The sequence below is a fragment of the Pinus tabuliformis genome, chromosome 8, assembly GCF_031772625.1.
Source record: "Pinus tabuliformis cultivar Carrire ecotype Pingquan chromosome 8, CPIR1, whole genome shotgun sequence".
Lineage (NCBI taxonomy): Eukaryota > Viridiplantae > Streptophyta > Pinopsida > Pinales > Pinaceae > Pinus > Pinus tabuliformis.
The window spans coordinates 858835996-858852777 of record NC_142294.1 but is presented as its reverse complement, the minus strand read 5'-3'; the positions used below and the strand labels follow the sequence as shown (position 1 = coordinate 858852777).

Genomic DNA, 16782 nt, shown 5'->3' with positions numbered 1-16782 from the left:
GATCCAAGTTGGCCAATGCCAACTCAACATTGCTGTCCAAGCCCATATCATCAGGAAAGACATCCCACATCTTTCCCTTTCCCATCAACTGCTCTAGTGTGCACATACACCATTGTCTCTACCTTCCACTGCTCAGGCTTTCTCTTCTTGACACCATACAAATTCCCATTTGTGCTCTAGTTCCTCCCACAACAAGAGGATGAAGTCACCTGAGAGAGGAACCTCATGGCTAACTGCTGTAGAGGAGGGCTTGTTGCCCCATGAGTTGCCCACCAAGAATAGGGCTTCTTAGCTCCCCTGTCTCTAATCACATCATAGCCTGCAAATTGCCCAGTGCTAGTGGAAGACTTTGCAAAGGCATCCTCCACCTCATCAAGGGATGCTCTATCCTAAAATATTTGCCCCGATGCATCCTTCCTCCCCTGTAAAATTTCGCAATCCATGTGAGGAGGGAATCTGTGGGAAGATCCACTATTCAGCCACTCATGGCTGTAGTATTTTGGGTTCAATGAGTGAGCCAAAGTTCCAATGTTACTTGGGAGCGGGAGCGGGAGCGACCGTTTCCAGAAGCTCCTGGTTTGGGAGCGAATCCGGGAGCGATTTTTAAAAAATATATATATATATATATATATATATATATTTTATATTTTTTAATTTTTGATACATATATGTCAACAAAAACATGTAGAATGATGAATTAGATATAAAAAACATAAAAAAACATAGAGTGATCATTGAACCATATCACATCAATCATCTAGAAATTATAATCTTCATCAACCATGTCCACAAGTTAGTAAAATACATATTACAACTGCAACATATTGAGTCTCGTGAATCATGGTTCATCAAATTCAATCTTAAAGTTTCAACTTCAAGCTTTCAAAATTGAAAATTCAATATATAACATTTATCATCCTTGATCACCAAAGTTGTACTTGTAAGCTAAGTTTAACCATTACAAGAAGTAATATCTTAGATATTTCTAAGTCCTAAATTCTAATTGTTAACATGCAATGAAATGTTATAAAATGAAACATGAATAATGAAATGAAATGAAACAACTTTAGTCTTTCACGAAGCATCATATTCATAATTCACAATCATTACCAATGAGTTATAATTGCCAACTTCAAACTTCAAATTTTCATTGTCACAGTCATATATTGTTTACAAAAAATATCATTATGATATGAAAGAGTCAAGAGTCAAGAGTCAAGGACTCAAGACTCAACAATTATGAAAACTAATAGAAACTAGAAAAGACAAGTAAACTGTAAATCTACATGTGGCCCTTGCTACGAGAGTCTCCAGGAGTATAAGCAGGTCGTGGTGGTCTTCTAGGAGTCTCCCGCACAGACCGACGACTAGAACTAGAAGGCACATGCCCTCCACGTGAGGGTGTAGATGGAGGTGGCGACAACAAAGGAACAAGACTCGGACCTTGAGCACTGCTACTGGATGGTGGAGGTGGAGGTGGCATGGCTCCTGCAGCTGCAGCTGCTTCATCTTCATCCCTTATAAGTTCCTCTTCCAGTTCTTCAAGATGCACTATACCATCCTCCAAATTGTCATCCTCTGGGTGATTGTCTCAAATTTTATATGTGGGATCCTCATAATCTCGATCACAGTAATGACTCAATAACCTCAAGTTGTAGTGCACATAAACCAAGCTTTCTGCTCGGTTTTCATTGAGTCTGTTTCTTTTCACATTGTGTATGAAGCTGTAGGTGCTCCAATGCCTCTCTGCAGAAGAAGTATTCACAACCCGTGATAGAACTTTTTTTGCCAATTTTGGTAAAAGTCCATGGCCGCCATATGTTTCCCACCATGTGAGAGAATCAAATCTATCTCTGTCTTCCATTGCATGGAAGGTACCAAGCAAACCAGTGCCACTGAAGTATTTGCCTATTTCAAGGCGCACAACTGCACATTCCTCCCTGTCAGGTATCAACTTTTCTAATGCTTGCAAATATCTACTAGTTACCTCTGCATCTAAATGGGGTTTGGTTCTAATCCCACCCCTTGGTGCAGGTTGGCCCAACCAAGATGTAGAGTAGTGTTTTGGCGTAAAGATATACGCCAAGCAATGTAGTGGAAGATTAAGTCTATTCCATCGTTCACACACACAATCATGAATCAGTTTGTACAAGTCGGGATCTTTGTTATGAACAATATCTTTTATTTGCCCCAACATGGTATCCATCTGCGCATACACCTCGCCAATCACTGGTTTGTTTGTATCTGCAAACCGAATCATGTGATAAATGGGCTTGGTGAAATCCAATACTTGCCTCACACTTGTCCAAAACTGACCATCAAGAGCGGCCTCCTCCACCAATTCAAAACCTCGCCTGTCCGTTGCATTTGTAGCCCTTTCCTTTAATACTTGCCAATGTGGACTTGATACCATGCTAGCCAATGACTCTCTTACCTTCAAAAGGCGCCTGAAGGTGAGGTAATAGCTACCAAATCTGGTCTTCGCAATCTTCAACAACTCCAATCTCGAGTGACTGCGGAAAAGGCCATGGGTATTGCTATGATTTGTAATAAATTTTATCATTTGTTTGCCTTTCTTGTACAAATCACCAATCCATTTGTATTGTGCATTTTTGTTCTTGACAACATCATGCATCAGAAGGTTCAATGTGTGAACCAAACATCTAGACCAAAATATGTTGGGGTATTTATCCTCAATAATTGCTCCCGCTGCCTTACAATTAGGAGCATTATCAGTAATGAGTTGGATGACATTGTATGGCCCAATACGGTCAATTGTTTCAAGTAATGCTTCTGCAATGTTGATGGTGGTCCTGAACTTGTCTGAGTAATCATGTGCAGTTAGAAAGATGGCACTACTAACAGACACAGCAAGAACACTTATCAATGGCTTGCCTTTTACATTTGTCCATCCATCAGATACAATGGACACCCCATGGTCAGTCCAATAACTTGTCATTCTATTCAAAGAATGTGATATTTTTGCTTTTTCATGATCAAGTCCAACGGTTCTTGCCTTGTCATACCCAGGGCTCTTGTGTCCTTTAGGGGCATCTTTATGGCAGAAACCATTTCGTGCCAATAAGGTGAGCGAAGAACATTGAATGGTATCCCACATGCATAGAGAAACCTGTAAACCTTTGAATCCACATCATTCCTACACCCCTCATCAAGGAAATCTGGTATGGTTCTACGCCTTAAACCTGATGACCCTGTGCCTCCATATCCACTGCCTTGGGAGGATGCTGAAGGAGTTCTTTGTGCTTGTGATTGTGAGCTTGGTTCAAAGAAACCCCTTGATTTTTTTGATTTGTATTGGGCTTCCTCCTCTTCTCTTATGTATTTGGCTCTATCTGCTGCTGACACCGCTGAACAAGTTTTGATAACTATTTGTTTGTCTCCATCCCATGGCCTTTTCCCGTAGAGGTGTCTTCTGGCACGGGTGTATGAACCTGTGTAATCATTGTTGCAATGGGGGCAATGAAATTTAGTGGTTCCACCCCCTCTCCCTGTTTCAGCCCTGTTAACATATTTCCATAATGGGGTTTGGTCTTGTTTAGTTTTTTGAGAGTCATGTTCACCCTCCTCCAGCTCCTCCTCATCGGGGTTTTCATCAATTCGACTTTCTCCAGCTTCTTCATCCCCATCTTCATTTTGGCCCCTCCATTTCCTACTCTCTAGCACCATAATTATTAATAACCATAAAAGGGACCAAGAATGATAGATGGGTGTACTCCTTGTAGATTGTGAGGGCATTTATATGATTTTGTACAAATTTGCAGAGAAGTGCACCCTTAATAACACTTCCATTCCAAGGCACATCGGAAGCAATAGTTTTAAGTGCTAAATTCAAGTAATGAATAATGCAAGGTGTCCAAAATACTCATGGATATTTAGATTCCACAATCATGCTAGCAACCTTGCAAACATGTGCATTGTTTGTAATGATTTGCACACAAGAATCAACACCTACATCTTCAATAACTTTAATGAACAACTCACCAATATATTGTGCATCCTTGCATCCACTGATTTCAAGAAAACTGGTCCATTCAAGGAAGACCCCATGAAGTTGGTGAGTGGGTGGCGTGCTGGATATGTCAAGCATTTTGTCCACCTCTGTCTTTGCCTTAGTCAACAATTTGGTTCTAAGCTTCTCTGACCTAGGAGGCACATTCCTTGATGGAGTCCTTTGAGTTAGAGCTCGACACATCTCAAGAAATAAAGGAAGCGTGCAACATTAAAGGATATGAAGTTCAGATAGAAAAAGAAGGCAACGATGATATCAAGCTCTTCCTGTCTCTCTTTTTGAAAAAACTTGCCCACTGGACCAAGTGCCACTGCCTTTCTTTTTGCTGCTTGACCTACATCCCCACCAAAACTCTCAGATGGAAATTTACTGCTACTTTTCCTCAAGAATGGACGGGGATCCTCATTCTTGTTATTTTTAGATGATGCAACCAACCTTGCCACACCAGCATTGGCCTCTTTTTCCATTTCTTTCCTCTTAGCTACAAACACATTTGCACATACTACAATTCCACAACATGGTAAGCCCAACATATGAGCTTCCAAACAGAATTAAGTGCTCTTGAAATAATTGTTGCAATCGCTGCATGTCCAAGAAACATTGCGTCCTCCCTTCAATTTGTTGCTTGACCCTTGATCTCATGTGACATACTTCCACAAGGGATATTTGCTATCTTGAGCTTGTTGTCTTTCTAAATTTATTTTGCCCTCATCATTTGAAGCTGCCGTTGTAGCCCCACTTCCAACAGAGGGAATGTTGAATTTCCACGATCTCGGGTTTAGGATAGAATCTTAGAATCTCTAACGCTACCAAACCAAGAATCTCAGCAAAGCTACTTTGCACAGCGGAACAATATAAAACATTAAATCACACATGCACAAGTAGAGACAACCTTTTACAAAATATTCAACCCAACTTCCCTATATTAAACAACATATAATATAACAGTCTAGGGCTCTCATACAAGGGATAATGGCCCTCAATAGGGAAAGACACTAGTCTGCTTCAACTTCATTCCATCATCCAAAAGTCTTCCTGACAGTTGCGGCTATGTTAGACAAAGGCTTTCCTTTAACTCGTTGGTTGGTAGGGCACCTTCCAGCCCACTGTACTATCCACGACCCTTCCTTAACAATAACATAGGGATCTAAGGCACGAATTCCCTACTGGTAGCTGTACAGGGCTGCGACCTTCATTTCTTGAGATCTGCCTACACAAACCACACCAAAACAAGCCCAACCTTACCTCCTTTCACTCGTCCCTGCTGCTAGATAAAGGTGGCTCCCAAACAATCATGAAAAATGCTTCTCCAAGCCTTTTCCTCTTCACTGGTCCTACTCCTTTTATATGTGGCCAAGACAGAGATATTCTCCTCCTTCAACGAGCTCCTCTCTTGCTATGTGTTGCTCTCTTGGATGCCTCAAATGAACATCAATCACCTTCTATTTATACACATAAGAAGGGCTCCACGAACAGACATGTCTTTTGGACAAATCGCTTCAAGCCTACATGACATGAATGCCTAAAAACCCATTGTCAACTTCAAAAATTCATAACTCATCAAGGACAACTTGAATTTCGATGATTCTCGAAGTGTTGGATTCTCCTCGCCGTCCTCTATCATCTCCATCCATCACATGTCCAAAATGCCTCATGTTTTTGGCCCAAACATCGATGGGTGCAAAATCCCAACCTTGGGTTCCAAGCCCACAAGTGACCATTGTAGTGCTCCAACCTCCAAACCCTGAACCCTAGGGCTTGGAGTACCTCCCAAGCTACTCAAAAATCAATAGGGAACACTTGCAGACCCTGATGAAATTGGAACAGGAGGGGCATCACCAATGGGGGCATTCTTCCCCTTCCTTTGCCCCTTCCCTACTGCCCTTGATTGAGCCATGAATGCTGTAAAAAAAAAGAAAAAATGCACAAACATGTAAAAAAAATGGACAGGCAAACGGATGTAGAAAAAATGGAAAAAAAATAGAAGCAAAATGCACTTACATGTTGCTTGAATCACCTCCAAAACGCTCCCAAACCCTTTGCTAGTTGCTTCCACACACCCACAGAAAGAGAAACACTCAAGAATGTGTGAGAAATGTTCCAAATCAGGCTTTTAAGGCGACACGCTTTTTAGAGGGACAAGAGTTCTGAAATTGGGACACGTTGGTTGAGTGAGTCCATTTCGCGTGCCCAATGAATCCCATGTGTTAGGCACGCTCAAGCCACGAATCAGACACCTGTCCGTCGAGAATTGTGTTCGACACGTAAGATTTGGGACACGGGGAGGATGAATCCGTTTTCTTAGGTTTCAAAATTGAAACCAACTATGGTGGTGAGGGTTTTCCAAACCCTCAACTTCTCTCCAAAACTCCCCAAGAGTTTTTTTTTTCTCAAAAATGCAAGTGAAAGAATGAGGATTGTCTCCTCACTTTTTCTCTTTTATAAACTCGTGGCCACTTTTGCCGCCATTTTACCTTTTTAACTTTTATAAAATCACTTTATAATATTTTCACTTTATAAAATTAAAGTGAGTTTTCACTAGGAAGTGTCCCTCCCTAGGCAAATTAAGTCCCCTGGTTGACCATGTTAGGCTTGCGGACTCCGTCATATGCTTCCTAAGTGGTCGGGGACATTACATTTTAGTATTGGTAGGATTATAGTGTTTCTATTGGATTGCACAATGTTGGGATTTTATCATTGTTATTTTTGTATTTATAATTTTAGAGACTACGTCCCTCTCTACCCCATGAATTTCCTAGAATTTGGTGGTGCTCCCACATCCCCTATGTGCGTCTCTGTGCTCTTGCGTTACCTTGTCATGGAAACTTGGTGGAACATAGGTCAAAGGTACCTTTTGTTTATTTAAGAATTAAACTATCGTAAAAGGGAAACAACATTTCTAGTAACATTGGATCCCACCCTTGCACTTTTGGTTTTAGATGACTCTTGAAGAGATATCTTCAATTTTTCTGTAAGTGATTTTCATGTTTACATTCAAATATGAGTTCATTTAAGAGTAAAAAATGCAATCCTACAATTTTATGGGTTGAAAGTCTCCAGAAAAAAGGGTGTGGCTGCATTGCATCCTAGCTGTTTGTGACTAACAATGCTATTTTTGCATAGCTTTTCTTCTTTATTAGATTTTTGTTATAAATTTTGCAATTATAATATGTCAAAGTCATCTGTGTTGATTTTAAATCTGCCAATGCAAGCCTCTTTCATATCTAAGGCTTTGTAATGTGTATGCCCTTGAGATAAAATGACTAAAGATGTGACTAATTTGGCCAAGAGTTGCTGTAATGGTAATATAATATTTTTTCTTATTTCAGATGAATAAACAGCAGGGTGCTCACTTACATTTAAGGAAACATTTTATTTGAAATAGATTTTATAGGTGCTGTTAAGCTATATTGATGGCACGCTGGTCTATTTGTACAAATTTACATTGTGTTTATAAGAAATTGTCTTTGCTTTATGTCCATCTTCCTTCAGCTATATTAATATTTTTGATTTTACTTCTTATTTTAGGGTGGAAGAGTGCGTGATATGCTATTTCAAGTGCTGGAAGATGAGGAAGACATGATAATAAAGCATGGGACACAATCAGTAGAAAGTCGACGCTTGGCAACACAAGGAATGCACACTTCAAAGTTTTGTTTGCACCCTGCAGGGGATACGCCTTCTGCATGCCGTTTATTTGATGCAATAGTGAGCTTGTGTGTACCTGTGATTGTTAGTGATGATATTGAATTACCTTTCGAAGACATCATAGACTATTCAAAAATCGCAATCTTCGTACCTTCTTCTGATGCAGTACAACCACGATACTTGGCCTCAATGTTGAGGAGTGTAAGCTTAGAGAGGGTTTTGCAATATCAAAAAGAACTATTAAAGGTAACTATACTTTTTTCCTTCCCTGCTTCTGGACATCAACCTGAAATGAAGCTGAATTTTGTTTAAGAATGACTCTGATGCATGTTTTTGAACTTCCAATATTGTTCTCAGTTGTCTCTAAATCAGATCAAAGTTCAAACTAATCTCAGGAAATTGTTGTAAAAAAAAGCTTGATTATAGATAGTTGAAAGGCATAAGCAGTTAACTCATCCCCAAAGAGTGGCTGGGTAGAATTTGTGTTTTTGTAGCTTTCAGTTCTGAATACAAGAGTATTAAAAGTATTAGGCTACCAATTTGCAATGCCTCAAGGGTTACATTTCTGGCATGCATTTTTAGTGTGTTTGTGCAAGGCACTATGAAATGCTTTCTTGTAGCATAGTTACAAACTTAAATGAATTGGGGTGGGATGACCAGGGTTGCAGGGGAGCGGCTTCCCCCTCGAATCCGCTGCCGAAGCGTGGTCCCTTCAGGAACGACCCCGGGAACGAAATTTTCGCTCCCTAGTCTTTTTTTGCAATTTTTTTTTGCAGTAACATTCCAAATGCAATTTTTTTCAAAGAAACAAATAATTTTTGAGTGGGGCAGCCTAATGATGAAGCCTATGACCCTAATATTGATATGCAATTCATGGTAATATTAAATTCTTAAAGTAAAAATGAAATCTTCATTTTTACTTAAATTTTTAACATTACCATGAAATGACTCAGGATGTTTGAGAGTGGTTCCGACCTCATTGGATTTCATATGGAGAAAATAGAATTTTAGATCTCGTTCAAAATCCAACAGACTTATCAGTTTTTCAAGATTTCAGGATTATTGGGGGGGTTGCAATGTTTCCATTGGATTTTTTCATGTATTAGGGTATGAAACTTGATTTAATCAAGAGCACCAATCCCTCTGTGTACTTTGATGTTAGTGACATTGGTTGTCGAACTCCTCTATCATGACCCTACTAAAAATGTACCCATCACTCAAACAAAATCTTGACTTAACATGCTATGTTTTTTTCTATCTTATGTTAATGCTTAGAGGGTGATATTAATGACAAAGAACCTGATTTTCCAACAAGGCCCAAAAGTTAGACATTTCTCGTGGTGGCAAAGAGGCCCAAACATTAGCAATAGATAATAGAATTACTTCTCTTTTCTAGCTTCTAGTAGTTTTTATAACTGTTGACTCTTTTATATTTATTATGATATTTTTTGTAAACAATATATGACAATTTAAGTTTGAAGTTTAAGTTGGCAGTTGGCAGTTGAAAGTTGAAAGTTTTTTCATTTCATTTTATAACATTTCATTTCATGTTAGATATTATTTGCTGTAATGGTTACACTTAGCTTACAAGTACAACTTTGGTGATCAATGATGATAAATGTTGTATATTGAATTTTGAAAGTTTGAAACTTTAAGATTGATGAATCATGAGACTCAATATGTTGTATTTTACTAACTTGTAGACGTGGTTGATGAAGATTATAACTTCTAGATGATTGATGTTATATGGTTCAATCTATGTTTTTATGCTTTTTATATCTAATTCATCATTCTACATGCTTTTGTTGACGTATATGCATCAAAATATAAAAAGTATATATTATATAAAAATTCGCTTCTCGATTCGCTCCTGAACTGGGAGCTTCTGAAAATGTTGCTCCTGCTCCAGCTCCTAGGTAACCTTGGGGATGACTCCATAGAATTGAAGTTCAGTTGATTTAATTATTCAATGCTTGCAAACCTAGAAGAATGCATTAATGGATGAATTGGATGAAACAGAGGAAGTAACTAGTTAGATTATAAACAATTTGGGAAACCCTTTTTGGTTTGGGTGAGTTTTCACCCTAAAGTATATTTGTCTTATAATATCGGAAACTCAAAAACAGTTTGGTTCTATGCCTGTTTTTGGTAACTTTTCCAAAATTTAAAATAGTAAATACAGTTATATTTTTGCTAACTGGAATAAGAGTGTGCATGAAAGTGTCGATACTCAATTTAAAAATATGACTGCTGTCTAACTCTTAAATGTTGTTATACAAAGTCTGCATGGTATAGAGTCTAGATGCTACACAGATCCTTTTGTGGACAAACATATTCATATTGGGAGGGATACTCCTGAAATTTATATCTTGGTTTGCTGGCTCCACATCTTTTGATGGTGGTATAATTATGTGGTTTTCTTTCAGAATAGTATCTTCTAACTTATTATTAAGAGGGCAGTAAATCTCCCAGGAAGAGAGATGCATTGGCTATCAGCTTGGCCCTATGTCAAATCTTAATTTTTGTTACTGGTTCACACCTATCTATACCTGTGCAGATTGGGTGCGGTAAGTAAGCTTAATCATGTAGGCATAAAAGTATACATAATCTTTCTAAAATGGTAAAACTTTGAGCATCTTATGGTGCATATATTCTCAGTATTGTCCTAGGTTGTTGTATCTAACACTTTTGAAACAATCAATTATTTATAGCCAGTGTTGTGAACATCGCGATCGGGATTAAATCGACGAGGGTCCAAATAAAAAAAAATAGCGAAAATCAAGAAAAAATCGGCAAATACAAAAATATTCATTTTTTAATATCTAAAGCATCCACAACATAAAATAAATGCATTGACACATAAATATGATAAAATAACTAATATATAAGATGTGAAATATCATTTTTAGTGCTACATCACACATAACAACGAATCATGTCTTGAATACTAAGTCCCGAGTCCCAACTCAACCTCAAAATATCAACAAAAAATATAATATTGTATCTCATATCAGGAGTCACAATGTCATATACAATGAAATGAACCAAATAACTAATACTACTGATTTCCTCTGCCCCTCTTGCGAGAAAATGCAACAACTTTCCTTCTAGATGTAGATGGCGGTGGAGCTAGCAGTGGACTCTGCTGTGCTCTAGACGCTGAAGAACTAGGAGCTATAGGAGGTATACCACGTCCTCTACTAGTGACAAGGGTAGGTGGTGTCACCTCCTCCTGTCGCTCCTTCTCCTCCTCCTCTACCCACTCCACTACCTCCTGCTCTAACCAATCAGGGGTCGACTCCATGATAGGCCTCTCGGCCTCAACCCTCCATGCAACAGTGGTGTCAATCCCATCCAATGAGATGGCCTCCACATTAGGTGTCCTCTCAAGTTGCCTCACCCACAATTGAAAATTGTAGTAGACGTAGACCATGTCATTAAGTCGCTAGGACTCCAACCTATACAAGGGTCATAAATTGATAAATTATAAATAATAAAATAATATTATAAAAAATATTATTTTATGAATTCAAAAAATTAATTGGAAATTTGAAATATTTTAACCTGTTGCGGTTCTTGGTATGTATTTTTTCAAATACACTCTAGTTGCGTTCACATCCCAAGGAGCTACATGTTTGGCTGAGCACTTGAATGGCAAGCCTTCGGAGCTACATGTTTGGCTGAGCACTCGAATGGCAAGCCTTCGGAGCTACATGTTTGGCTGAGCACTCGAATGGCAAGCCTTCGGAGATTGGGTACTCTGCCACCATAGCTTCTCCACCATGCATCTACAACAAATAAGATAAACATAAGAAAAACATGAAATTTGAAAGTTGAAGCAAAGTATGAACTTGAATAGACAATGAAATTTGAAACAAATTAAAGCTTACCTGGCATTTTAGTCTTCCTATCCACAACAACCATGGCAAAGCTAAATGTGCCACCTGCCATCCTGTATATTTCCATTTCTTTGGAGATTTCTGAACGTTTTGCAGGAGATGGCACCGTGCTCTAAACACAAGTGAAAAATCCATCCATGACCTCAACATCAAATAAAAAATCACAAGAGTAAGCAAATGCAGGGTACAAGTAGATCCCTGCAACATGAATGGAACGATGGAGTGTATTGTTCCATCGCTCATCAATCACTTCCCATAGGAGTTGTTGTTTCTAAAACCCCTCACCCCCCTTATCATCATAGTAGGTCTGAATGGATTCTTTGGCCCTATCCATGGCCTCATACAAGTAGCCCATTGCGGGCTTGTTTCCATCAACTAATCGAAGAACCTTTACCAAAGGTTCAGTAATGCTATACACCTCCTGCACTCTTGCCCAGAAGCTTTCCTATTGTGAAACTAACCTACATATGGCCTCTCCCTCTGGTTTGTGGCTAAATGCCAAAGCACGCCACTCCTCTGAAAGAAACATTCTCTTCACATCCCACATAGAATTCAACAGGGATTGAAGAGATATGAAACTGGTGGCAAACCGTGTAATGGCAGGGCGCACCAAGTCTTTGTTGTTGGTGAATGTTTTCATCAAATGAAGCACAAATGCATGATTATATATAAATTTTGTAATGCTTTTTGATGACTCAACAATATCCTTGACAAAAGGAATTTTTCCTATGTCCAACATCAAATCAATGCAGTGTGCAGCACAAAGTGTCCAAAATAAGGTAGGATGTCTCTACATAAGCATCTTGCCAGCAACAACATAATTTGCAGCGTTGTCCATTATGACTTGGACAATATGTTGTGGACCCACCTCTTGATTGAACACATCCAACAAATCACATAATAACCATGCATTTGTGATATGTGGAGATTTATCAACAGATTTCATAAACATTGTCCCCTTAGGATAATTAACCAAGAAGTTAATAAGGATTCTATCCTTTTGAGCGGTCCAACCATCTGACATCATAGTGCATCTTGTGTGTGCCCATGATTCCCTAAACTCCTCCAATCTCTTAGTGCAATCAACCTTTTCATTTTGAAGAATGCGCCCTCTAAAGTCATCATAAGAAGGGACTTTGTACCCTGGGCCAACAATAGAAATAACATCAACCGCAGGCTGGAAAATTAGCTTGTTCCTTGCAACGTTGAAAGAAATATCACTCCAAAGAAGAAACTTGTCTAACAACTTGTCAGTTTCTTCTTTCTCCCTTTTTTAAATAACTGAAGAGATAGATGGTTGTGAACCAGGTGTGGTTCTAGGAACAAAAGATGATGAGGTAGCTATAGGGTTGGCTGTAGATGTTGATGGTGAAGTAGAACCAACACCACTTTCATGTTCACATCCCAATCTTGACACTCTACTCCTTGCTAGATGACTCTTCAGAGCTGACTTGGACAATTTGGTTGCTCTATTTCTTCCAATAATCTGAGGGCTCTTCGGATGATTTCTGGATTTGTATTTGTGCAAGGCCCTACCTCATGTCCAGGAACTTGTGCAAGGTGATACTTCAATATGTATACCTCCCCCCTCCCCCGTCATATGATGCCCACATAACTTGCAAGTCAAATTTGATCTGTCAAATCCTCCATCAGGTCCATCAAATTCCCACAGAGGGTCCAATTTCCTTGGCATGTTTGTAACTTTGTTGAACTCGAGTTTTAATATAAGATGAAATTTGAAGTTTGAAGTTGAACTTAGGGCAAAAGAAGAATTGCAAGTTAAAAAAATAAAAATAAAATTTACATACAACATATTGAATTTTTGACAAAAAAAACCCTTAACTCAATGCAGCAATATTGGCAAAAAATACACATTCAAACTAGGGCATAAGAAGAAATTAAATAAATAAATCTAACAATTAAGTTTTGCATTTTTGACCAAAATAAACTCTCTCCACTATATGCAACAAAAATGAAAAAAACACAATCAAATCCAAACATAAATCATGGAAAATAAATGGGTGAGAGAAACTCAAGGAAAAACAAGAAAAAAACAAAAAGCAAATGGCCAAATTTGATGCCTATACTTGAAAACCACGCTTTATTGAAGAAACTTGGTCCAAACTTGATTTTTTTTGCTTGGGATGCTAAATTCCTTTACTTTTCTCTTCTCTTGCCCTCTGTTTGAAAAGAATGAGGAAAAAAAACCCAAAAATTGCTTTTCTTACTCATTGTTCTGCGCCCCCACAATTTTTACGGGTCATATCGCAATTTTTTCGGTGATATATATATATATTTTTCCTTTGTTTTCTTTGGTTCTCTCTTATTGGTTGTTTCTCTCTGTAAAAATCATGGTTATTTGAAAATAAAAAAATCACCGAAAAAATCGGTGATTAAATCGTTTGAGCAAAAAAATCGTGATTTAATCACGATGTTCACAACACATACTAAGTTATCAATTGAAACATCCTATGCATTGCCTGTGCCCTTTGTACTCCTTCATGGGCATGCAAGAAGTTGTCTTGGATGCATTCTCAAGATCCAAGTTGTTTTAGCTGATCTATTGGCGTCCTCATTATTTGAAAAGCATCCTTTATCTTCTGTATCCTTCCTTATGTTGTTGTATTTCACTAGAATCTTCGCTGCTATTGCCGTATTGCCTTTTTGGTTGGGCGAGTTTTCACTCTCTTCTTCCTATTGTTGCTCTCTTTCCTCCTGTCGCTAATCTGCTCAACTATTCAACTGTGAGCAATACCTCTATTTTGTCTTATTTATGCTTTTCTAAAACCATAATCTATTAGAACCCTAATATAATTTTTAGATGTACGATTGAGATTAAATCTAGTCTAAGTGATCAACGCATTAAATGCTCTTTATTAGACCCAATTGAAAAACATAGCATATTTTAGTTTGTCCTTAGTGAATTGCAAAATATAATTAGTGACCACTTTTCCAAAGTGGTTATTAATGAAATGTCTTGAACCATTTCTTGCATGTTGACATTAAAACCTATGCAAGAAGTTCTTGCCTAATTTTCATTTGTTGACATTCCTCTATTGTATTTTCATTTTGTCCTATTTGAAGATCTAACTCTTCTTGTCTATTGAAAATTGAAATACACTCCCAACTTGTTTGAATCCCCTCCTCCAGAATAGTACCCCACCTGACTTGATGAAGCTTCATTTGTTTCTTTTCTCCATCTCCTTACATATGCTGTCCGCGCCTCAAAATTTTGATGTAGTGCATCTCCTTGGAAGGGTCTCTATGATTCAATACTTTGTTTCATTCTTTTATCAAATTTCTCCATTTTAATGTTGAACTTTGTAGCTTGGAAGTTACTTCTAGTCTTGTGTCTTGAATAGAAGGACTTTGATTTGTCTCGTTAGGAGCTTGCGTATGACATGCAGAGTGTGCAAGTGAGTTGCACACATGTTGATGTGTTGCATGTGAGATGCATGAGATGTGCATGTAAGGCAAGCTAAATTTACAATTTGTACTTGAGTTAAAGTAGAGAAAGCTAAAGATAGGATAGTTAACTAAAGTAATGTCACTTATCTTTAGTTAACTTGATGAGTTAATTTTGGCTGTCAATCTTAGCTCAGGAAAGTTATAAATTGAACCTAATGTGAGGTGCCAAGGCACAACAATAGGAGCACAAGATTGAGAGAGGCTTCTTAGTGAGCATGTGCTAGGTCCGAGACACTGCAATGAGGTTGGTGATCAATATTGTGTTTTCACAGCTGGGCCATTATCCTTGGTACGAGAGACCAAGTAAGTTTTGTGATTAATTTATTAATGAAGAATTGGCGATTGGGCAAAAATTTGTTTGTGTATGTGATTTAGATGGAGTAATTTTTGCTTCGACTAAAATACTTTTTATGTGAGGAATCTCCATGTGTATTCGTTTCACTAATAATTGTTGGGAATCTAATACTAGGTGTTGGGTTTGGAAATTCTAACATGGTGTCAGAGCCAAAACTTTGAATTGATCTTGGAATTGTAGGAAGCTGGGTTCATATTGGATTGCTGAAGCCAGGTTGGCTCGGATCATACGAACATTTTTTTTTTAAAGTGGAGAGATTTTTTTAAGGGGCCAAGAGGGTTTTTTTATGGGCATTTTTTTGAGTTGTAGAAAAAGGGCCCTTTATTTTAGTAGAAAAAAAATAAAAAACAGTTTGGTGGTCGACTAGTTGGGCCAACCAATTGATTGGCCGACCAATGACACCAACAAGTCTAGCTAGGGAATTGAGCAAGTTTGCACGACTCAAGCAGAGATAGTTGGGCCAGAGTGGTCGAGGTACAGACCAATGGCAAGGAGCCTAGCTAGATTGGCAAACAGGATACCAATGGACGGGTAGACAAGAGACTGGCCACAGAGCGGCACTCACAAAGGAGATTGGGCCAGTTGGATGGCCAACATGACGGAACCATAGAGCAATAGCAATAGGTACTGAAGGAGCTTGAGACGCAGAGGTAGAGGAAACATCCCCGTGTTATACGAGTAGTCGCAAAAGACTTGTTGGAAATACTGAGAGGGGGGTGAATCAATATTTCACTTACAATTAGTTAATTTATTTTTTCAGAGCGTAATTTATCTTCAACAACAAATATAAAACAATAGTGCACAAAGTTAAGACAATGGACACAAAATTTTTTAGGTGGAAACCCTTATGGGAGAAAAACCACCGAACACTTCTGTAATAATTTTATGAGTGCATCAATCTTTCAGCTCCAACTGAAAAGGGCAGCCCAATCTCCCTAGTACTCTAAAGAAAGCATTTTAGTTTTATTAGGCAGCTCCAACTGCTGAAAATATGCTCCTACACCCTGTTTTACCAGCACCCACTAGAAGGATGCTCCAACTTGCCCTAGCACCAACCTACCACTCTAAAGTATTTTCAGGCACCAATATAAAGGTGACTTCAACCAACTGCCTAGCACCAACCAACCACCAAGAAAATAATAATATATTAGACTTAACTATTGTGGGCTCCTGTACCAGGGACAATGACCCACTTACATCAGCAAAAATAATACAATGACATCGCAAAACCCTTACTATAAAACTCTGCAAGTTTTCAACTGATGACAAGTGACTCTTCCTGCCAAACTGCTGTAGTAATAAAGCCAGTGAGAAGAATGAGGAAACAATTATGCCCTTGCTGCTGATTATGATACCCTGCAAATGCTGGACAGAGTAGTGTC

The 16782-nt window shown here is 38.4% G+C and overlaps 1 protein-coding gene across 2 annotated transcripts in view; it reads left to right on the top strand.

Moving 5' to 3' along the window:
- ARAD1 (Exostosin family protein) overlaps nucleotides 1–16782 on the top strand; it is a 114569-nt gene that overhangs the window by 37835 nt on the left and 59952 nt on the right. For both annotated transcript variants that reach the window (XR_016246368.1, XM_089372976.1), the window contains exon 2: nucleotides 7559–7924. Coding sequence is in view for 1 of the 2 variants with exons in the window: in XM_089372976.1 (XP_089229102.1) it covers nucleotides 7559–7924 (366 nt within the window). In the remaining variant the exon portion in view is untranslated. The remainder of the gene's footprint in view (nucleotides 1–7558; nucleotides 7925–16782) is intronic.